This window comes from Aptenodytes patagonicus, chromosome 7 (assembly GCF_965638725.1).
Source record: "Aptenodytes patagonicus chromosome 7, bAptPat1.pri.cur, whole genome shotgun sequence".
NCBI classification, from domain to species: domain Eukaryota; kingdom Metazoa; phylum Chordata; class Aves; order Sphenisciformes; family Spheniscidae; genus Aptenodytes; species Aptenodytes patagonicus.
In genome coordinates, this window is record NC_134955.1 from 32413288 (window position 1) to 32431868 (window position 18581).

The 18581-nt window shown below is 40.1% G+C and overlaps 1 protein-coding gene across 8 annotated transcripts in view; it reads left to right on the forward strand.

Moving 5' to 3' along the window:
• Nucleotides 1–18581, forward strand: part of DPF3 (double PHD fingers 3) — a 166544-nt gene that overhangs the window by 101563 nt on the left and 46400 nt on the right. For 3 of the 8 annotated variants that reach the window (XR_012995899.1, XR_012995898.1, XM_076344743.1), the window contains exons 4-8: nt 475–602; nt 4549–4644; nt 5690–5728; nt 9363–9441; nt 9766–9807. Coding sequence is in view for 4 of the 8 variants with exons in the window: in XM_076344743.1 (XP_076200858.1) it covers nt 475–602; nt 4549–4644; nt 5690–5728; nt 9363–9441; nt 9766–9807 (384 nt within the window). In the remaining 4 variants the exon portion in view is untranslated. The remainder of the gene's footprint in view (nt 1–474; nt 603–4548; nt 4645–5689; nt 5729–9362; nt 9442–9765; nt 9808–18581) is intronic. The other 5 variants (XR_012995900.1, XM_076344746.1, XR_012995901.1 and 2 more) reach the window with 3 other exon arrangements.

Consider the following 18581-nt stretch of genomic DNA (forward strand, 5'->3'; position numbering starts at 1 on the left):
TGCTTCGCCACGTGTGGGACATACATACACTGGTGTAGGAGAATGCTACGTGTAGCTGTGCTGTGTAAACTGTGCCAGATGCTGAATTGCATCAAACTATTCTACTTCAGGAGATCAGATCTTCATATTTGTTATTTCAGTATCTTAGAAAGCCATGGTTTTCTTCTTTATTTGAAGCATATGGAGTTTACATAAAGGAGAAGGATTTTTTCCCCATTTTTTCCTCCTAATAAAATATGTCCAGCCTTTTTTTCTTGTAAGCAAACACAGCAATTGAAAAGATACCAGGTTTTCAGTAAGATAGAAATGAGTCCTATATGGGGATCCTTAGTGGTTAAAAGAAGAACTTGAAGAACTCTCCTTCAAGATAGAAACAAGCTTGCAAGTCTGTCAGTCTTCTGCTTGTCATCTCTGGCTTTCTGCTTGTTAGTTGTCTGGGGGAGACACATACACTCAGTGTGTTTTGTTTTTCAGAAGTTGATCTGCCTCTGAAAAAAGATGGGTTCACATCAGAAAGTACAACTCTGGAAGCCTTGCTGCGTGGAGAGGGAATAGAGAAAAAACCGGACACTAAAGAGGAAGACACTATACAAGAAATCCAGGTAAAGGAGAGCCCCATGCCCTGACAGCAGGGCTGGATTTTACAGTTTGTCTCTAAGCCCAGCAGATTTTGTCCTGTGGCAGAACAGTGCATCTGTTGATAGTTGTGTCATTCTACTGTCAAAATGTTATCAAACCATTGTGCTACACTGTGATGCTCAAAATGAACTCAGGATCTTGCACATTTCTCCTGTCACAAGAATCTCGGTCATTTGGCTGTGTTCTGCACGGGTCCTGTGTTGGAATTTGTTTTGCAGCACTGTGAGACGATGACATATAAAACTGACAAGCAGAGATGAGTCCCAACCATAAACTGAATTTTAGTGCCTCAGATTTAAAGTGAATTTGGACATGGATTTGAAGTTAGATTCACAGCTGCTGACTGTAGACAAAAACATGTTATTGCCTTGTCTGTTTTTTCTTATATTGAGAAGCCTTCAGGAAGTACACAAGCAAAATAAATAATTAAAAATATTCTAATGTTAATTATCATCTCAGTTATTATTAGTGATGCAGGCATGAGAAATACTGCCTCTTTACATGCATTATGGCTTGAAAGTTATTTGTCAAGATTCTGTTTCATCTTTTAACAATTCAAAACAGAAACACATTTGTGGGTCTATCATAGAAGGAGTTCCACTAATATAAAGGGTTCTTATATAAGGGCATGTCACTTTATAAAGACATCTTAAATCACTAGGAAAGCGGGCCTCTCCCGGGGGAGCAGCAGCAAATCTTTGGTGATGCTAAAACACCATTGTGCTGTGAGTCTCTATTAGTGATTTTTAGCAGGAGCCATTGGCAACGTGTTAGACTTGGTAATTTTGGCTGAGGTACAAGACGATGCATCTATACCTGAAACTAGTACAAATTTGAGTGGGCAGCCCCATGCCAAATGAAACAGAAGAGCGTGGGCATCAAATCTATATATTACTTGGAGCTCAGTCCTACTGGTCTGTTTGCTAGAAATTTCACACGTTTCAGGGCAGCAAAATTAGGTCTCCTATTCCCTGTTCCACAGGTAAAGGAGCACCATCAAAGAGGAGGCATCCCATGCTCATGGAGTGGGGAAAAGCTCAGCATGAGGCCCCCTCTGTGATTCCTTCTTCAGTAGTGTACCTGGGTCTATTAAGCTGAGAGCCCTAAAGCTCTGTTTATACCTGCTTCCAAGGTCACAAGAAGTCATGGTGCAGCATCCTTATGAGATTGACAAGTGCCTTTGGATGTTGCTGTGCAATCTGAGCTCCCATATTATCCCCAGCAGCAGTCCAAGGAAAGAGACTTCAGGGATGGTGGAACTGACACAAGTCTGGGCATTGCAGAGCAGGGAGGGGGTGCGAAAATACACAAAAGGTTTTCAGTTTAACGGCCCTAGCAGTGACCTGTCATCTGGATGCTAGTTTCATCAGAACAGATGCAAAAGACATGTCTTGCTGTTGTTTCTTATGCAAGCACAGCTCGTCTGGATTCAGTCTATAGAACAATGATTGTCAAAGCCTTTACTAGTAGCCAGCTTTCAGTGTGTACTTCGGCACCTCGCAGCTAGATCGTACCAGATCAAAATCATGATCAGTGCCTTTTATCCGTATGACAAATAAGAGAATGCAAATCTCTCTTTTGTTCCTTTGCATGCTCTTCTGTGCCATAACTTGAAAGGGCCCAGCCTCAGTGGTGGTGAGAGTGAGCAGGTGGGATAGACATATTAGTAATTCCCACCTCAGTCCCAGCCACTTACTGCCCTCTCAAACTCACAGTATCTGCCAGGAGAAGAAGACTTGGTGCTTAGCTGCACTGAAGTACATTGGGCTGGGAAACTTAGGAAGACAGAATAGGAAAAGTTACTTTGCTAACAAGGGTAAGGGTTGCCCCTGCTAAATAGATGCAGTCATTGGGACCTGCTGTGCAGTTGGTATTTAACAGGGCTGAGGATTTTGCTCTACAGTAAATTGGTATTGAATGTGTGTCTCCATCACTTGCTGGAGAAGGCTTAGAATAGCCTTTTGACCATGCATCAGGAAGGCTATGCCCCTTCTATGAAGAGTTAAAATCATTACCCTGGCAGTGTCACCAAATTCACACTTGGTTACTTATTATGTCTTTCCTAAATTGATGCTGCAATTTTAAACAAAGAAAGTGGTTTGTAATATTTCTCTTAACTGCTCTTGTGTAGTATTGTTGTAAACTACCTCCTTCCCCTCCCACATATGATATGGTTGCAGCCTTCTCTTTTTTTGGAGATACTTTAAGATGTGAAGCAATGTGAAAATATAAACTCACATCAGTAAGTTTGCTTGTTTTCTTACATACCACTAGTCTCCTCATGTACAACATTTTCCAAGTGCTTCAGTTTCCTAAGATGAAATCAATTGATGTATGCAATTGCATGAATTTTGAAGAAACATTTTATGTTTGTAGAACTGGAACTTGTTTAACTTTTACACCCTCTAATATTTAGTACTCTAGTATTATGTGAAATTGTATTTCATGATCATCTGACCTCATTAATAGCCTCCTGAGATTTAAAAATAAAAGGAGCAAAAACCAGATCAAGACTTGGTCCTCTACCATGTTCTAAAAGTTGTTTGTACTTTTTAAAAGGGGAACTGTCCAATATTAGTCTTAAAAATTTAGCTGATAAAATTAAGAATAAACTTGTATAGTTGGTCTTCCAAATACAGGCATTTTAAAAAGTGAAATTTCTGTTGTATTCTTTCCCACAAATTCAGAATTTGATGCTTGAGGTATGTAGGAAGGAGAGAAAGCAACTGTGATTTGCTCCTGTTCTCCCTCTGCTGGCTCTCGAATAGCTGTTGACTAGAAATTATAGGGAAGGAACAAATACAGTAAGACTGCAAAACCTCCCCATCAGTTTAAAGTTGCTAATTTAGAATCTGTATCGTGGCTGCATGTTGTAATTTAAATGAGTGGTGGCATGGCAAAGATAAGTTAGTGATTCCACATTAGTCCTTTATGAAATGGCACCGCACCATGAACAGCAGGAGTGGCTGGGGCCCATTTCTGTATTTCTAGCAGACATGCCAAGGGTTGAGGGGATTTCAGCGGGACTTCTTTCCACATTAGTGTTGTGGTGGTTTGTCTTGCGTTTGTCCATGTGATGTCCGACTTGTGCATGTTTTCAGGGCGGCCAGCCTGTGTTTGATTCTATCGAGGTTACATTTCAAAAGATCAAGATAAAAGGATTGAAATTCCCTGGCCTGGGCATCTCACAGTTATGTGAGATGATGAATTATTGTTCCTATTAAATAATTAATTGAAGGAACTATTGCTGTTGTTCCTATTAACTAATGAGACCTGTACTTCCTCAGCATTCTCACGTAGCAAGACCCCTGCTTCCAGATTACAGAGTTGTACCTGTGGTATAAGCCCTGGAACATGGCTTATAGTAACATGGAACATGTTACTTTCTAGATCCACTAAACATGCTGCAATATATGGGGGAATTTTCTCTATTTTTGCTAAACAAAGAAAATTCTGAGCTGCCAAGGAGAAAAACACTGATTTTTGTCTTCTTAAAAGGCATTCTCAACATTAGAGGAAAACGAAAGAATTTAAGGTGCAAGAAACCAAAATAAAAAAATCATGCAAACAATTTCCCAGACAGGGCCTGCAGTTATGCATGCTAATACTTGTGTTGTATTGGGATATCAGTGCTCAGTGATGCCACTGTTATTTCTTAGGAACCTTTTTTTCGTAGTTGACTGATATCAGTGGTATTTTTTAATAAGAACTCCCTGGAGAACTGAGGGTGGAAGGGAAAGCAAATTTTGCTTTAGCGGAAAGAAGTAGGGGTTCTGGGATCTGATTTGGCATTATATCATTAATCAACTGTAATTTAATAACCTGCAGTCTCTGTGGTAAAGAGCAGCAGTTGGTTGTATGTGTCATCTTTGTTTCTTCTAACCATTCCCGTTTATTGTTCAACCACAGAGGGTTTTAGAAAATGATGAAAATGCAGATGAAGTGAATGAGGAAGAGGATTTGGAAGAAGATATTCCAAAACGAAAGAACAGGCCTAGAGGACGGGTAGGTGGAGACTTTACTGGAATGGAAAGGAAGGAAGCAAACCTCTGCTTTCTAGTGTATATTTGTCATGTGTATTGTATATGCAAAGTGTTTATCCATGGTTATATGATAGTGATAACACTGTAGGTAATTTTCTGTCATATGGTCAAAGATTTTTTAATATTTTTTCAGTTTATTTTTGTGAATTACCAAGAAAAAAGACTATTTTGAGAGTAAAAAGTTGGGGTAAATTTATTATAGTGTTGTATTTACAATCGTAATGTAAACTGTAATAATTATGATGACATCCTGCTATTACAATGCTCTTACTTTAAAACAACATTTACTAATTACAGAAAAGCAACAAATTCAGTCATGACAGTCAAAAAAAAAAATAATAAAAGTAACTTGAACTGTGTTAATACATTTTGCAGCTTTCTCCAAGGTAGCACTTTGTGGCTGACACTGGCCCTCTTGAGCCAATGGCAAATCTTCCATTTGCTTAATATGGGCAATATTTTTTCCTTAGGGGAGTCTGTGTCCCTTCTCTTACCTAAGATGTCTTTTCACAATTTCAGCAAGGCACCAGTTAAGTAATGAGGCCAACATTTTAAAAACTTGGAATCAACATTTTCAATTGTGGCCCCTTAAGCTAGGCATCTATTATAAACGTGAACACAATTCTCAGAAGTTTTGACCATTTTCATCTTTCTTTGGCTCCAGCGGATGCTGCAAGGGCACAGGAGCTCTACAAGTACCTTTTGATGTGTTTGTAGGAGTCAAGCAAGAAGGGCCACATTTTAGGCCAAATGAGCAGGATTTAATAGCTTTTGAATAAGAGAGAGACATGAAACCACATTGAATACTTGCAATGTACTTATGCATCAGACCCTCTCTTTTGGTTTCTTCTGTTGTTGTGTTGTTTCAGTTTTCTGCTCCTCTTTATTTTGGAGCTTAAGTCCTTTAATATAAGATCAAAGCACTTTAATAATTGGATAAGTATATATTTCACCTTCCTTATTCTCAAAATCACCTGAACCAGTTTCTTTCTTTCTTTCTTTCTTAGCCAAAGACCCCCACCTGGAAAAAAATTTTCCAGAAAAATGTAAGTTTCAGAAAATTTGTATGAACCAGTAACCAAAACCAGGAGTTAGAATCGATAAATGCACACAAGCTTGACTGTAGTGATCAACTAATATTCCAGGCTAACAACTCTTTTCTAATAAGTTGCTCTCACATAAATTGCGCATGCTGGTTAGGGTGAGTGAAAGGGAGTGAATAGCTAAAAGCAATATACTGCTCAGAAGGGAATTTGCTGTATTCATATATCCCAGGCCTACACAAAGTCAGTCCTGAAGCTACTGTTATGTGCAAAGTTTTACTCCCCTGTTCAGAAAACTGTTTCAGATATCTCTATTACTTTTTCTCTGCTACTGTAGGGAATGGAGTTGGAGGGTACTAGACGTCCCATTCATTTTGAAGCATAAATTTACGTCTTATTTTCTGCCCTAGAACTGGCCCCCTATTAAGTAGAGGAGCAGCAGAATCTCTTGCCTTTTTCTTGCAACTAACTCCTGCTCTGCCAGTGCCCTGGCTTCATTCAGTGCAAAAACCAGACGTCTGAAGACTGCCAAATACTTTGGGCAATTTTCGTTTTTATTTGATGGCATCAATAACCAAAGCAAAATGTGATATAAATTAGGATTTCAAAATTAGGGCCAGATTCCCTAGCTGCTGAAAACTGGTAAGCCTGAATTGCAGCCTGAATTGCAGCCTGAATTGTGTCTGGTCATGAGTGTTTTGCCACTCTTCAAGCAGCCCTTTTCTAATGTAAGCCTGACCCAGTGTAGGGAATCGGGACCCAGGATTTGAAATTAGGGGACATGAAACCTGGGCAGCACTTTGTTTCTGGGAAGGAGTTGGTTAAATTATTTTTAGAGGGCAGAAGAGGGGAAGGACATGCATAGGAAACTAGATCCTTCAGAGTGTGGCCTTTGGGGATTCAGAGAAGGAGTGAGAAGGGCTGACAGCATCGATGCAGGATTAATGCGACAGAATTACTGCTCTGGACTTTCTAAATTGCACATGCCCCTTCCTTGCCCCATAGCATGATTTTATTTTTAATCCTGGACTCTCCATCTGTCCCTCTGGCTACTCTCTCTGGCTGCTTCAGGGCTGCTTCAAGGCTGCTGTGCCATGGCTTCCAGGCCTCACACATCAAGTCTCGTAGTCTTTGCTGCATCCCGTCAGGAGAATGAAGGCAGTCGTGGATGACTGAATTCAACAGACTGGAGTGCCGACAGCCAGCACGTGGCACTCAACTTAGTGCCTCTGGGGCAGCTGCTTGGTTTACTACCCCTTCAAGGCTAGCCCTGGAATTGTGGGAGCATTAGGAAGGACACTGAAGGCCGAAGAGATGGATTTACGGAAGGAGCTTTTTAGTATCTTTGTGGACAGGGAGAATGTGGTAGGAGCTGGGAAGGATAGTTTGCTAGGAGATACGAGGGGAATGCAGCTACACCTGTACAGATTGTCTGCTTGTCAGCTGAATATCCCATGGGACAATTTCAAAGGCACTAAAGACATTTAGGAACCCAAGTCCCATTGAAAGTCATTGACTTGAAAAATCTCCCTCTGTGTGTTCAGTGCATGAAAAAATATATCTGACGTGCGGTCATGACATGAATGCTGTACCCTTGCGTTTCTGTAGAGAACGGTTTGAAGGGAAACAGCTGGCTGTAAGACTAGCAAAACTCCGAGCAACAGACCTTAAATTACCATCCTATTCTGAAAGGTGCCTATGTAAAAATAGTACCTTCTTACTCAACAGATCTGTTCTCAGTGTGTAAACAGAGTCAGACCTACTGACTGGTGACAAAAATAAGACTTTACAGCTTTTTCACAGCCCTGAGAAGCCAATGCAGCTGGTAGGATAGGGAAATTGGATCCTAATCCAGGTATCAGCAGAAATATTTAAGGGCCAATCACTTGTCTCTATGAAGGCTCTCTGATGAGCTAAGGGTTGTATAGGAGCTGCCATGGACTGAAATTCAGCTTGCAGCACATTTTGCAGCAGTGAGGGAAGGAAGGAACTAGCCTGGGATTGATTTCATAGCCCAGAGGGGATTTACAGAGCTGGCAGTCAGAGAGAAAATACTGCAGACTAGTAAGATGATTTTATGCGCTATGGTCAGTAAAGTAGCTTCCACCAAACAATTGTTGCTGGGGCCTTTTCCAGGGTGAAACTGCTTTTCAGTTCTCCCTTACACGTGTGTGCTGATCTGCACAGAGGTCTTTGCAGAAGGCAGAGCTGTACTTGTCATACCTAATAGTATTTACCCCATCCAGACAGCTGCAAATCCATGTCTTTCCTTCAGGACTGTGTTAAGAGTTAGATCTGAGCAATCCTAGGAAAATAACGTGTGAAGTTTTTATAAATCCCTGTTTTGACAGACTGTGGCAGGCCAGTGTAAAACTGTTCCTTGTTCCTTCTCTTTAGATGTCCGATGGAATGCAGCTCCTATAGTGCCAGTTCAGTGCCAAATCCATAGAAGAGGGACAGAGCTCATATGACCCCTTTGTGTCTGGGGCACTAATATTCTCAGAATTTCTACATCTTCTCCAGCTTTACTTCATGAAGCTCTGTCCCTTTCTTGTTTTCACATGCAAAAGCTTGAAGGATTTGAGTCAGACGGCCTTGTCTAGGGTGAGAAACATCAACAGTTCAGTAAGAGGAGCAGCAGAAACAATTTTGTTGCTTTTATCCAGGAATAGAGTAGCTGGCAGAATTGATAAAGGGCTATCTAGCCATCCACCTGCAGATCACTTCCTCAAATAAAGATCAAGTCTAAAATGATTGTCATCTACAGACTGTACATTAGTGAACGTGAAAGAATTGAAGGCCTTGGCTCGATTCCCAGTTGCACATCACAGCCTCCACCATTGGACAGATATCAACTGTCCCCTTGTTGGCATCTCAGCTGAGAAGGGTCAGGACCAAGTAACTTTGATGCTGAATTCCGCTCTTACCCCTGGAGCTCAGGACAGAGCAGTCTGTGCTGTGGAGAAACAGAGCTTTTCTGTTTCCAGGGCTGCCAACTTGGTATGTTGTAGGAACACAGAACTGCAGAGAGATCTTTCTGGGTAATTCCCGTTCTCTGTTATTGCAGGTAGCCATGTTACCTAATCTTTTCCACTAACTGACCAAAGCTCCATTTTATAATTAGCCATGGTATCTTTGTCCCAGAAGGCCATTTCAAAACATTGCTTTTCAGCTAGAAAACAAAACAAACCAAACCAAACAGCCCCCCTTTGAAAATAGTAAAGGAAATAATTTTACCTCTGTTTTATTTGGGGCCTGTTTTCTGGCTGATTCAATGGTTATATTTATCCTCTAACACCTGTTCATCTATTCATTCATTCATATTCAGTTAAGCAAGGTATTTGAACATCTTCAGAAATGAATGTGTGATGATACTCGACTGAATATGTGCTGGCAGTGACCTACTGCTATGGATGAACAGTTCGGGTTGTCTGTGGAGGGGATCTCCACTGCATTACAAGGTCCATTAACACAGTGCATATCTTAGGAGATGAAGGGTCAAGCCCACCCTTGACAAACCTGTATGGAAGCTGAGGATTTGTTTAGTTTATATTGCACATTTTTCATAGGAGGGTGAGGGGCACAAGGAGACCTGAGGGGCGATGGAATAATGTTAACATTCCTCTTGTCCTTGCAGGCTCGGGGATCTGGAGGTGGCAGGAGACGGAATGATGCTGCCTCCCAGGATGATCACGACAAACCCTATGTTTGTGACAGTAAGTAGTACCCAGACAGCTGATTCTGCTTCCAGCCTAGTCCTACGAGCTCGGTGCACTCAGGGCTTCATCTTTTCCTTTCCAGCAACATATTCTGCTGCTCTCTGACTTGCATGTTTGGCACCTGCTGCTGCTGCTGCTCTTGGTGTTTTTGCATGAAGAAAATAAAATTAAGTCCTCGGCAAGGCTCCACTTCCCTTTGCCCTATAATGAATCATCTCTTATATTTTCTTTCTCTTTCTCCTTCTCTTTTTCTGGCTTCTCTGCCTTTTGTCTTCCTTTCCCCCATGTAAGATTCACCCTCTATTTCTTTCTCTGTTTCAGATAGTTACAAACAAAAGCATAACTCAAAAATCTCCGACAAAGGTACTTTACCCTTGTTGTATCTCTTCATATATTTGGTGATTCTCTTTCCTTCAGTCCTTTTAAAATCTCACTGGGCTAAATTTTGAAGGTCTTATTCTCATCCCTCACTCAGAAAGTACTCTTGTGGCGTCATCAGGAGTTGAGCCCTCCTAAGAAACAAACACAACTGGAATGCTTTGTTTTGATACATATTCCCTTTGAATATGGCCATGCTGTTTGATGTCTTGCAGTGGGACTGCAGGTGAAGTAAGGCATTGCCCCAGCTGAAAAATTATACCAGAGTCCAATGTTCAAACTGAAGAAGGATACCAGAGTCCTAGTATGAGGAAGGAGTCCAATATTTGATACACAATGTATTTTTTTTACGGTCTAGTCCTTGGTGCTTTCCTTCATCTTTTGATACTCTTTTTTACTTCACTGTGTCATTTCTCTGAAGGGCACTTATCTTACCCACATGCTTTTGAGGTCTCCCATCTTAAGGTTTACTGTAGAGTGTACGTGCCATAATAATTTGTGCTACTGGGTGCCTTCTATCCTATAAGACGATAACCTAACAAAAGTTAATAGGAGTAGGAGAATAGCAGGAGTTCTTCACTTCTGTGATCCAAAAATGTTTGATGGTTTTGAGGACAATTAGAATCCCCCTTTCTCCACTATTTACCTATCTTGCAACGTTACTGACCTTAAAAGACCAACTGTTACTATGTCAATCTGTGGGGGTATTTCCTGCTTATTTTTAAAAACATGAAGAAATAAGGAGTATGCACGGTAAATAAGAACTATATTCCATGTGATCAGATCATATGCTTTTATGGTGAGACCAGGTGACCCTGCACAGTACAGTGATGGACATGTTGGGTATTTTGCTTCAGCAAGGTGGATATTCTAAGGGCAATGAGTAGAAATGGAAAGACTTAAACATGAATGGGAGCGTCTGAACACATGATCAAGGAGGAAGAGCTCTTTAGGATGTGAAGAGTCAGGAGATTTCTGCTGTGGTTAAATAGCTGTCCTTGTGTGTTGGAAGAACTAAAATGTGTCTTCTAAGACTTCTCTGGGAGCCCAGTATGTATCTTGCTGAAATCCACAGCTTTCCTCTGCTGGTATATGCATAGCTGTCTTTATCTCTTTTCTGGAACATCCTTCTAAATCCAAGGACACTTGTCAGCAGTAGTAATTTTGAACATAATGACTCTTTATTGTCTGATCTTGCTTTGCTTTTGGATCTTACAGAGAACTCTCAACATGCATAGTAGTGATTTGCACAGAGTAGATAAAACATCTAAGATACCAAAGCAGGCAGCAGCAATCTGGGCTGAAGTCAAGGCTCTGGTACATTGTTGTGCTGATGGAATTTTGCCTTGGCTTACATTTTGGAGCATAAATTTCCTCTTTGGTTTTGGAAATATAAACTTTCCTATTTCATTTGGCTGATACCTTTCATTTTTAGGAAACTTATAGTTAGAGGTGAGTCATAAGGAGTTTTGGAATCCAGACTTTACACAGTGACTCCTCCTTTCCCATTGTAGATAGCTGAGAAAAGGGTTATGTGGTAGCAGAACTCCTTTACCTGACTGTGGAGCAGAAGGAAAGAACTGTCGCAATTGTAATGCCATCATCCTGAAGTAATATCCTGCCCTTGTTAACTTTCTATAGAAATACTGCATACAATTCATTGCGAATAATTGGCTTAGGTTGAGGCCTCTTTCCTGCTTGGGTGGATTTATTGAATCAATTTTTTCTTTGAAATTATTTGCTAAATATTTTTATAGATGAATCTCAATCTAATTGTGGTAGGTTAGAAATTGGTTTGCAGTACTCCATGTGCAGATGTTTTGGGCAGATAGTTTTGTTTTATGTAGAAACATGCAGGTCAAAAATAGTGAATCTGTTTCCTGTTTGGGAAAACATGATTCCCACAATTACATTATTGGTATAAATAATTACCTTAATAGGTTGACACTTGTCCTGGTTTCAGCAGGGATAGAGTTAATTTTCTTCCTAGTAGCTGGTACAGTGCTGTGTTTTGGATTTAGTATGAGAATAATGTTGATAACACACTGACGTTTTAGTTGCTAAGTAGTGCTTACACTAGTCAAGGACTTTTCAGCTTCTCAAGCCCTGCCAGTGAGAAGCTGGGAGGAGGCACAGCCAGGACAGCTGACCCAAACTGGCCAAAGGGATATTCCGTACCATATGATGTCATGCTCAGTACACAAACTGGGGGAAAGCTGGCCGGGGGGGCCGCTGCTCGGGGACTGTCTGGGCATTGGTTGGCGGGTGGTGAGCAACTGCATTGTGCATCACTTATTTTGTATATTATTTTATCATTATTATTATTATTTTCCCTTCCTTTTCTGTTCTATTAAACTGCCTTTATCTCAACCCACGAATTTTACTTTTTTCTTCCCAATTCTCTCCCCCATCCCACTGTGGGGGGTGTGAGCAAATGGTTGTGTGATGTTTAGCTGCCTGCCAGGTTAAACCACAACAACACTTTACTTTTTCTGTATATTATTTAATTTACGTCCAGGTTGCTTTTTCTGCAATTGTTCTGATATTTGAGTTTGGAAAGTGACCACAAAGAAGAAAGCATAAGCATATCTAAAGCAAATTAATTTTCTTATTTAACTGCATGGGCACAAAAAATGATTTGCGGTGAAGAACTACTCTGCTCTTTTTTCATAGTTACGCATTCATATTTATGGGAAACGAGTATATCACTAGGTTTCATGAGTAATAAAAAGGTTATGGGAAAAAACTAGTCTGTGTGTCAGTAAGATGATGCAAGAGCGGTACCCAGCTGACACTGCCCCTTGTGTTGGAAGATAGCAATGTTATTTCTGAAAAGGCCTGCCTTTTTTGGAAGAGGCGTTCAGCTATACACCAATATTAAACCTGGTCACAATATTAAAACTGACTGGAAATACGGAATTTCTATATGGAGGGAGGTTTTCAAATCGCAAAATGTTTTGTCATCCTGTGTTTTTAAAGAAAGGTGTTTGGTTGCTTGTTTTGTGGAATGAAATATTCTGAAATACTTCAGCTGATTTTATTGAGCATCTACTGTATCAGAAGTTCAGAATAAAATGTTTGACCATTCAAAGCATCGATAAAATTGCTAACATAATCATGAAATGCCTTGTTTCATCAAATCAGCAAGTGGAAAACTAGTTGGTCAGGTTTTCAACCAGCTGCATTGGATAGTGTTGTGCCTTGAGCTCCCTTGGGATAAATACTTGGATAATGAAAGTGGCAGGGCAGCCTGGTGTGAGATGGGTATAGGCTGGAAATGGTAACATAGCCGAATGGGTCAGCTGCTGTATGAGACCAGACCCAAAGATAGCTTGAACACCTGGCCAGGAGATAGAGCAGGTGCCTTAAAGGACAGTGAACAGTAGGGCTTGAGGAGCAAAGCACAGCCTCTGATGTCAAGCAAAAGAAGTGGAAAATACGCCACCACAGCTGTCAACAATAAACTGGGCATGTGATTTTTAAAGGAGGGACAGAGTGAATGAATGTATGAATATCTACGTATGTAATAAGAATTAATGTCGTGTTGTCAAATGATCAGCTGGAGAACTGTCAGTTCTACCACAGCAGTTGTCTTAAAAATCTTTCTACTATTTTCATATTCTTTATTATATATTATTTACTATTAAAAAAAAAAAAAGGCTTCTCTGAAGTTTTATCTAGGAACTAGTATTCTGGTTTAAAAGTTGCAATCACTTGTAGCACCTGAGCTTCATGACTCCAGATGTATACTTCCTTTAGCCAGGTTAGTTTGTGCTGAACCTCTACAAGTTATTAACCTTCCTGCTGTCCATCCTCATTTGTCTGCTTTCATTCTTCTCATGTTCCCACGGAGACTTACCTACGTACATACTTCCACCTTTGTTTTCAGTCCCTCTATCTATGGAAGATTTCCCTTGCCCATCTCTAAAAGAAGTTTCTTTCTTTTCCTATTACCAATATGTCCTTGTCTCCTTTTAGTTTGATTCCTGTATAAACTGCTATTTTAGCATAACAACTTATGTTTGTATCGTATCCTTTTTTCACAGTCCCTCTGAGGCTGAGATACGCATTCAGATCCATCCCTTGTGCAAAATGAGAATTAACTGAAACCTTCCTATGATCTCTGCTGGATCAGTGACTAATGCAACCTTGCATGTATCCAGAGACACTGATCCTATAGTGTTTTGTAGAAGCTGATTCTTTTGTCAAAAACTTCATTTTCAGGTTTCTCTAGTTATTTAACCTGAATTTTCTCTGCTGCAGTCTAAGACCAGCAGTTCTTGCTCTGTTCTTAGTGCATAACAATGTCTTCTTTCTATGTCTGTAAACAGTTACTGGGGCTTCTTTCCGCTGTGTTTTCTTCAGCTCTTTTACTAAACTTGTTTCTTTTCTCTGAAAAATCTCCAAAGGGTCTTATTTAAGTAGCAGTGGCCAGAACTAAGTAGAATGTGCTGTTCTGAGAATAGAAGCAGTTCAGAAGACGAATGGTTGATACATTTACATGTAACTTACGTTTACTTATAGAACTTGGATTTATGCAACTTGCTCCATTATGTATCTATGAGAGGTACAAAGATGGCTGACCTAATAGGTTGCTTACTAAACCCTTTTCAATGCAAGACGCCCCTCTCCAGTGCTGTGTCGTTTCAGTGGCAACGGAGTTTTCATCCTTGTCCACCGTGTGAGTTCATATTTAATATACCATTTGCTATAGCTTCTTGTTCCTTCCCTGTTCAACCTGTTTCTACTCAGGCAGATTATCTATCATCTTTAGTTTCCTCATTATACTGCTTTGGCCCGTTTATACTGTGTTTTATTTATCTATACTGTCTCATACTAATATTTACTAATTACGTTACTGTTTGAAAGAATTCTTTGATTAATGAAGCTCATATGATATATTTTTATTATTATTCCAGTATTTTCGCCAACAGTCAGTTCTCTGCACGTTTGATTCTTTCACTCTCTATTCCACCCTCCAATTTAATGATAAAAACATTGGCAAGCATTAGGCCCAAAATAGACTCTTTCAGGTGCTTGAAGATGCAGAAAGGTGCCTTGTGAAGTTTTCAAAAAAATTAGGCTCCTAATTCTCACTGATTTCAACTGGAGGTAGGCTCCTAAACTGTTTTCGCTGAATATCCCACTAAGTGCCTATCTGCTTGTATTGTGCCTACAGATCGTATAAAGCTTGGTCCCTAAGTGGACACTTTGAACTTGACTTTGAACTACTAATAATTATTAAGAACATGGTTTTGTTTTTAAAAATGCTTGATCCTACATCCAAATCACTATAGCTTGAAACATCCTCCTGCTTTTTCTGTAAGTTCATCATCCAGCGGGGCATTGAAATTTCATTATTCTGAGGTTAATTTTTTTCTTCCTCATTCCCTTTCTCACTAAACGTATTGTAGGTTCTGCCAACAAAAGGCTGGAGTCTCCAGGTAGTTTAAGTGATTTAAGATTAACAGATTCCACTGAGTTTCAATTGGTACTGAGGATCTCTCTCTTTTTGTTTCCTTAGAAAATCCCAGTTAAATGTTATATTGTTCTAGCATGACTTGCCAAATGCAATTCCTTGAGGCCTATTCTTTAGGAACTATTTTATTGTATATGTTCACAAAGTGACGACTCTAGTAATTACCTTGCTAACTTCACCTGCCTTCTTTCTCATCTCCTTGAAATGAACCTGATCCTGTCATACTCATTTTAACAAACATCTCATTGATTCTCTGGAAGGTTTGCTGGAGTACAAAAGGCCTACAAGATAAGTCATGATTTAGCTTGATTTTTACCAGTTTTCTGAGATTTAATCTGTTGTCTTAATTCTCACAGATACTATGAATGAGTCCAACACTAACTGCTGATACTTAGGACAGACCTTTGGTTAAATAGCACAATGACAAGCTGATTTGAAAATGCTTTGATTATAGCATTATGTTTTTACATGCTTCTCATAAATCTCCATCATGACTTCAGCTTCCCTTTAAACTATTAGCAATTTAAGCCCTAAATCATCTCCTGGTATTAGCCTTTCTAGTGAATCCCTAAGTAGTTAATAAGCAATAAGATCTAGAATAAGATGATTGTTCAGATGAACCTAACAAACAACTCTCCCACCATAGCTGCTATACTTGGCATTCGTTGACTATAATCTTGGCTTTTCTACCAATAATGGAGAGGCAAGGACGCTTTTTTTTTTTTTTAATATTGAATAGCACAGGTCTGGAGTAGAGCACATGGTAAGAGGGGAACAGAGTTGACTCTGCTAGTTGAATGTTTTCTATTCATATACGCTACCTGTTTTCTCCTTTGCCTCTGCTAGCAATTAATTTATTGAAATGTGGACATATATGTTGTTGACCTGTGCATGTTTTGCGCTGAAGTTCAACATTCCTGTGATCTTAATACAGCAGGTAGATTCTGGGACTCGTCCTCTGGGGGCACTGAAACAAGGACTATTTACTACCTACAGAAAATCCCCTATGAAATGGGTTACTAAAGAGCTGCTCTAATACTAGAGGTGTATAGCATGACAGTACTGATCAAAGTGGGACAAACGTAATGCCTTTCCATCGGTGGAGGTCAAAATACACTGTTAGCATTTGAGATCTCTAGATATGCCAGAGTGTGGACATAACTGTAACAGGGGAGGTTATATTACCAAACCAGTGCAAAACAAAGAATGGTTTTTTTGGAGTGGAGTGAATGGTGGGACAGGAAGATAACTTTGAGGAATGACTGCCTGCCAGCAGTTAACTTAAGATTTAGTGTTTGACACAGCCCAGCTGGGAAGAAAGAACAGGAGGCAAAGGAGAAAAGCAAAGAAAGACAATGAAGGGGGCAAGATTCAGTGACACACACACAAAAAAAGCATCTACTCCCCAGTTTCCTGTTTCCACTAAAAACATGGATTGTTTCCTTCTGTCTCATACTGGTGACAGATTGTGCAAAATGTATGTGGAGAGCTGGCTGGAACATAGCTCACAGCCTGCCAAGGACCAAATGTGTAACAATTTCAAAATGACAGCAACACAGCCATTAAATATTTGATGAGGAACTCTTTTAAGTCATAGATTTCAAATCCCCTTTTAAAGCAAGGGAAGTATTTTATATTAATTTTACTGATTGAGAAATGTAAACAGAGTGAGAATTTGCTTATCCAGAGTTGCAGGCTGTTACAGGCCAGAACTTAGAACAGAGCTCTCTTTTATGAAACACTCAATGCTTGTGATTAAACTGTCTGCAAATTATGTTTTTCCTCCATAACATAGTTGTGTAACATCTTTGTTTCGGTCTTCAAATTGGAAGAAAAGTAAGGTTCATCATACGAGAGTGTCTGGTGGCCTAATAAAATCTCCCTCTCTTCCCCATTTGTGGTGTTTGATCTGCACTGCTGTATTACTGCTTACTTACCCAGCTTGTTCCCAAGATGGCATTCTCATCAGGTTATAGCAAAATATATCCTTTGAATGCAGGAGGAATTGGAGTCGGTTACGTTCTACAAACTCCTGCTGTTTTCATTGGGCTCGGCTACCTAATTAAAGATCAAGTCAACTTCCCAGTGTTGAGATTCAGGATGAAATCTACCACATGCAAGGATGATGAGCCTATCCAGCTAGGAAAATTAAAGATAAAAAGAGTCAAAGCTGCTGAAAGAAAGGCAAGGCCACCCGGCAAAGTTTATGAAAGGCACACTCTCACTTGCTATGTGTGAACTGCATAGTGTTAAGAACGTAATCACCAGCGTACGTTTCAGATTGGGGGAACCAGTTCTCATTATGCTTTTGTCAGCTCGGAGAATGAGAAAGATGTGGTGTGAGCACTGGTCTGGATGCTAGAACTCATGAATTCCAATCCCGATAATGACAAAAGATCACTGTGTGGGCAAGTCACTTAACCCCTCTGTGGTTCTCTTTTTTCAGAAGTGAAATGAGAATAGTATTTCCCACTCAGGAATGTGGAGGAAGATTAATTAATGTTTGAAAAGCCAGTCTTGCAGTGGGAAGAGTTATATAAGAGCTAAGTGTTTATTAACGATCACCCTTTTATAGAAACTACTTCTTAGCACAGTGATATGGTAGATTAATGAAATGTGCTCTATCTGCAAAATAAGAGATTAGGGTGAATTCAGGAAGGTTCAATCTGTTGGAGAAACCATGAAGTTCTGACTTAGCTTTTATTCTAGCAAAGTCTCACTGAAGGCAATGGTTCTTTTGCCTGACTAATATCATGATACCCTTTTTCCCCTGCAAAAGTCTAATTTGCTTGGGGAATAGGAAATCTCTGCAGTTTCAACATATGGCATCACTTTGGACTTTTTCCATGACAGAACATGAATTTGAAAGGTGGAAATGTCTAGACACCAAGAAAAAAAGCTGCTGGAAGCTGCACATCTTTGGTCCTACAAAGGATCTGCTGGGACTGTGTAAACGAACTCCTTTGCCTCACCTCTGGTTATAAAGCCCTCCAAATTCCTTTTTAGCTAGGCATGTCTCAGCTTGCTGCCACCCTTGAAGGCCATCTGAAAGTTTTGGCAGTGGGAAGGGCTCAGCTGCAGAATTACTACTACCTCAGCTTATATCAATACTTGCTGTTTTTTTCCTGGTGAGCTGATACTTTTTTTGCTGGAGACGGGCAAGTCTGCAGACCCATCTGATTTCCTATGCCATCCTAAACTCCGCAGCTAAAATCCCTGCAGGATCCTGTAGGGAATGGAGGCAAGGCCACGGCCTTGGGACTTCCTGCACGGAATGCAA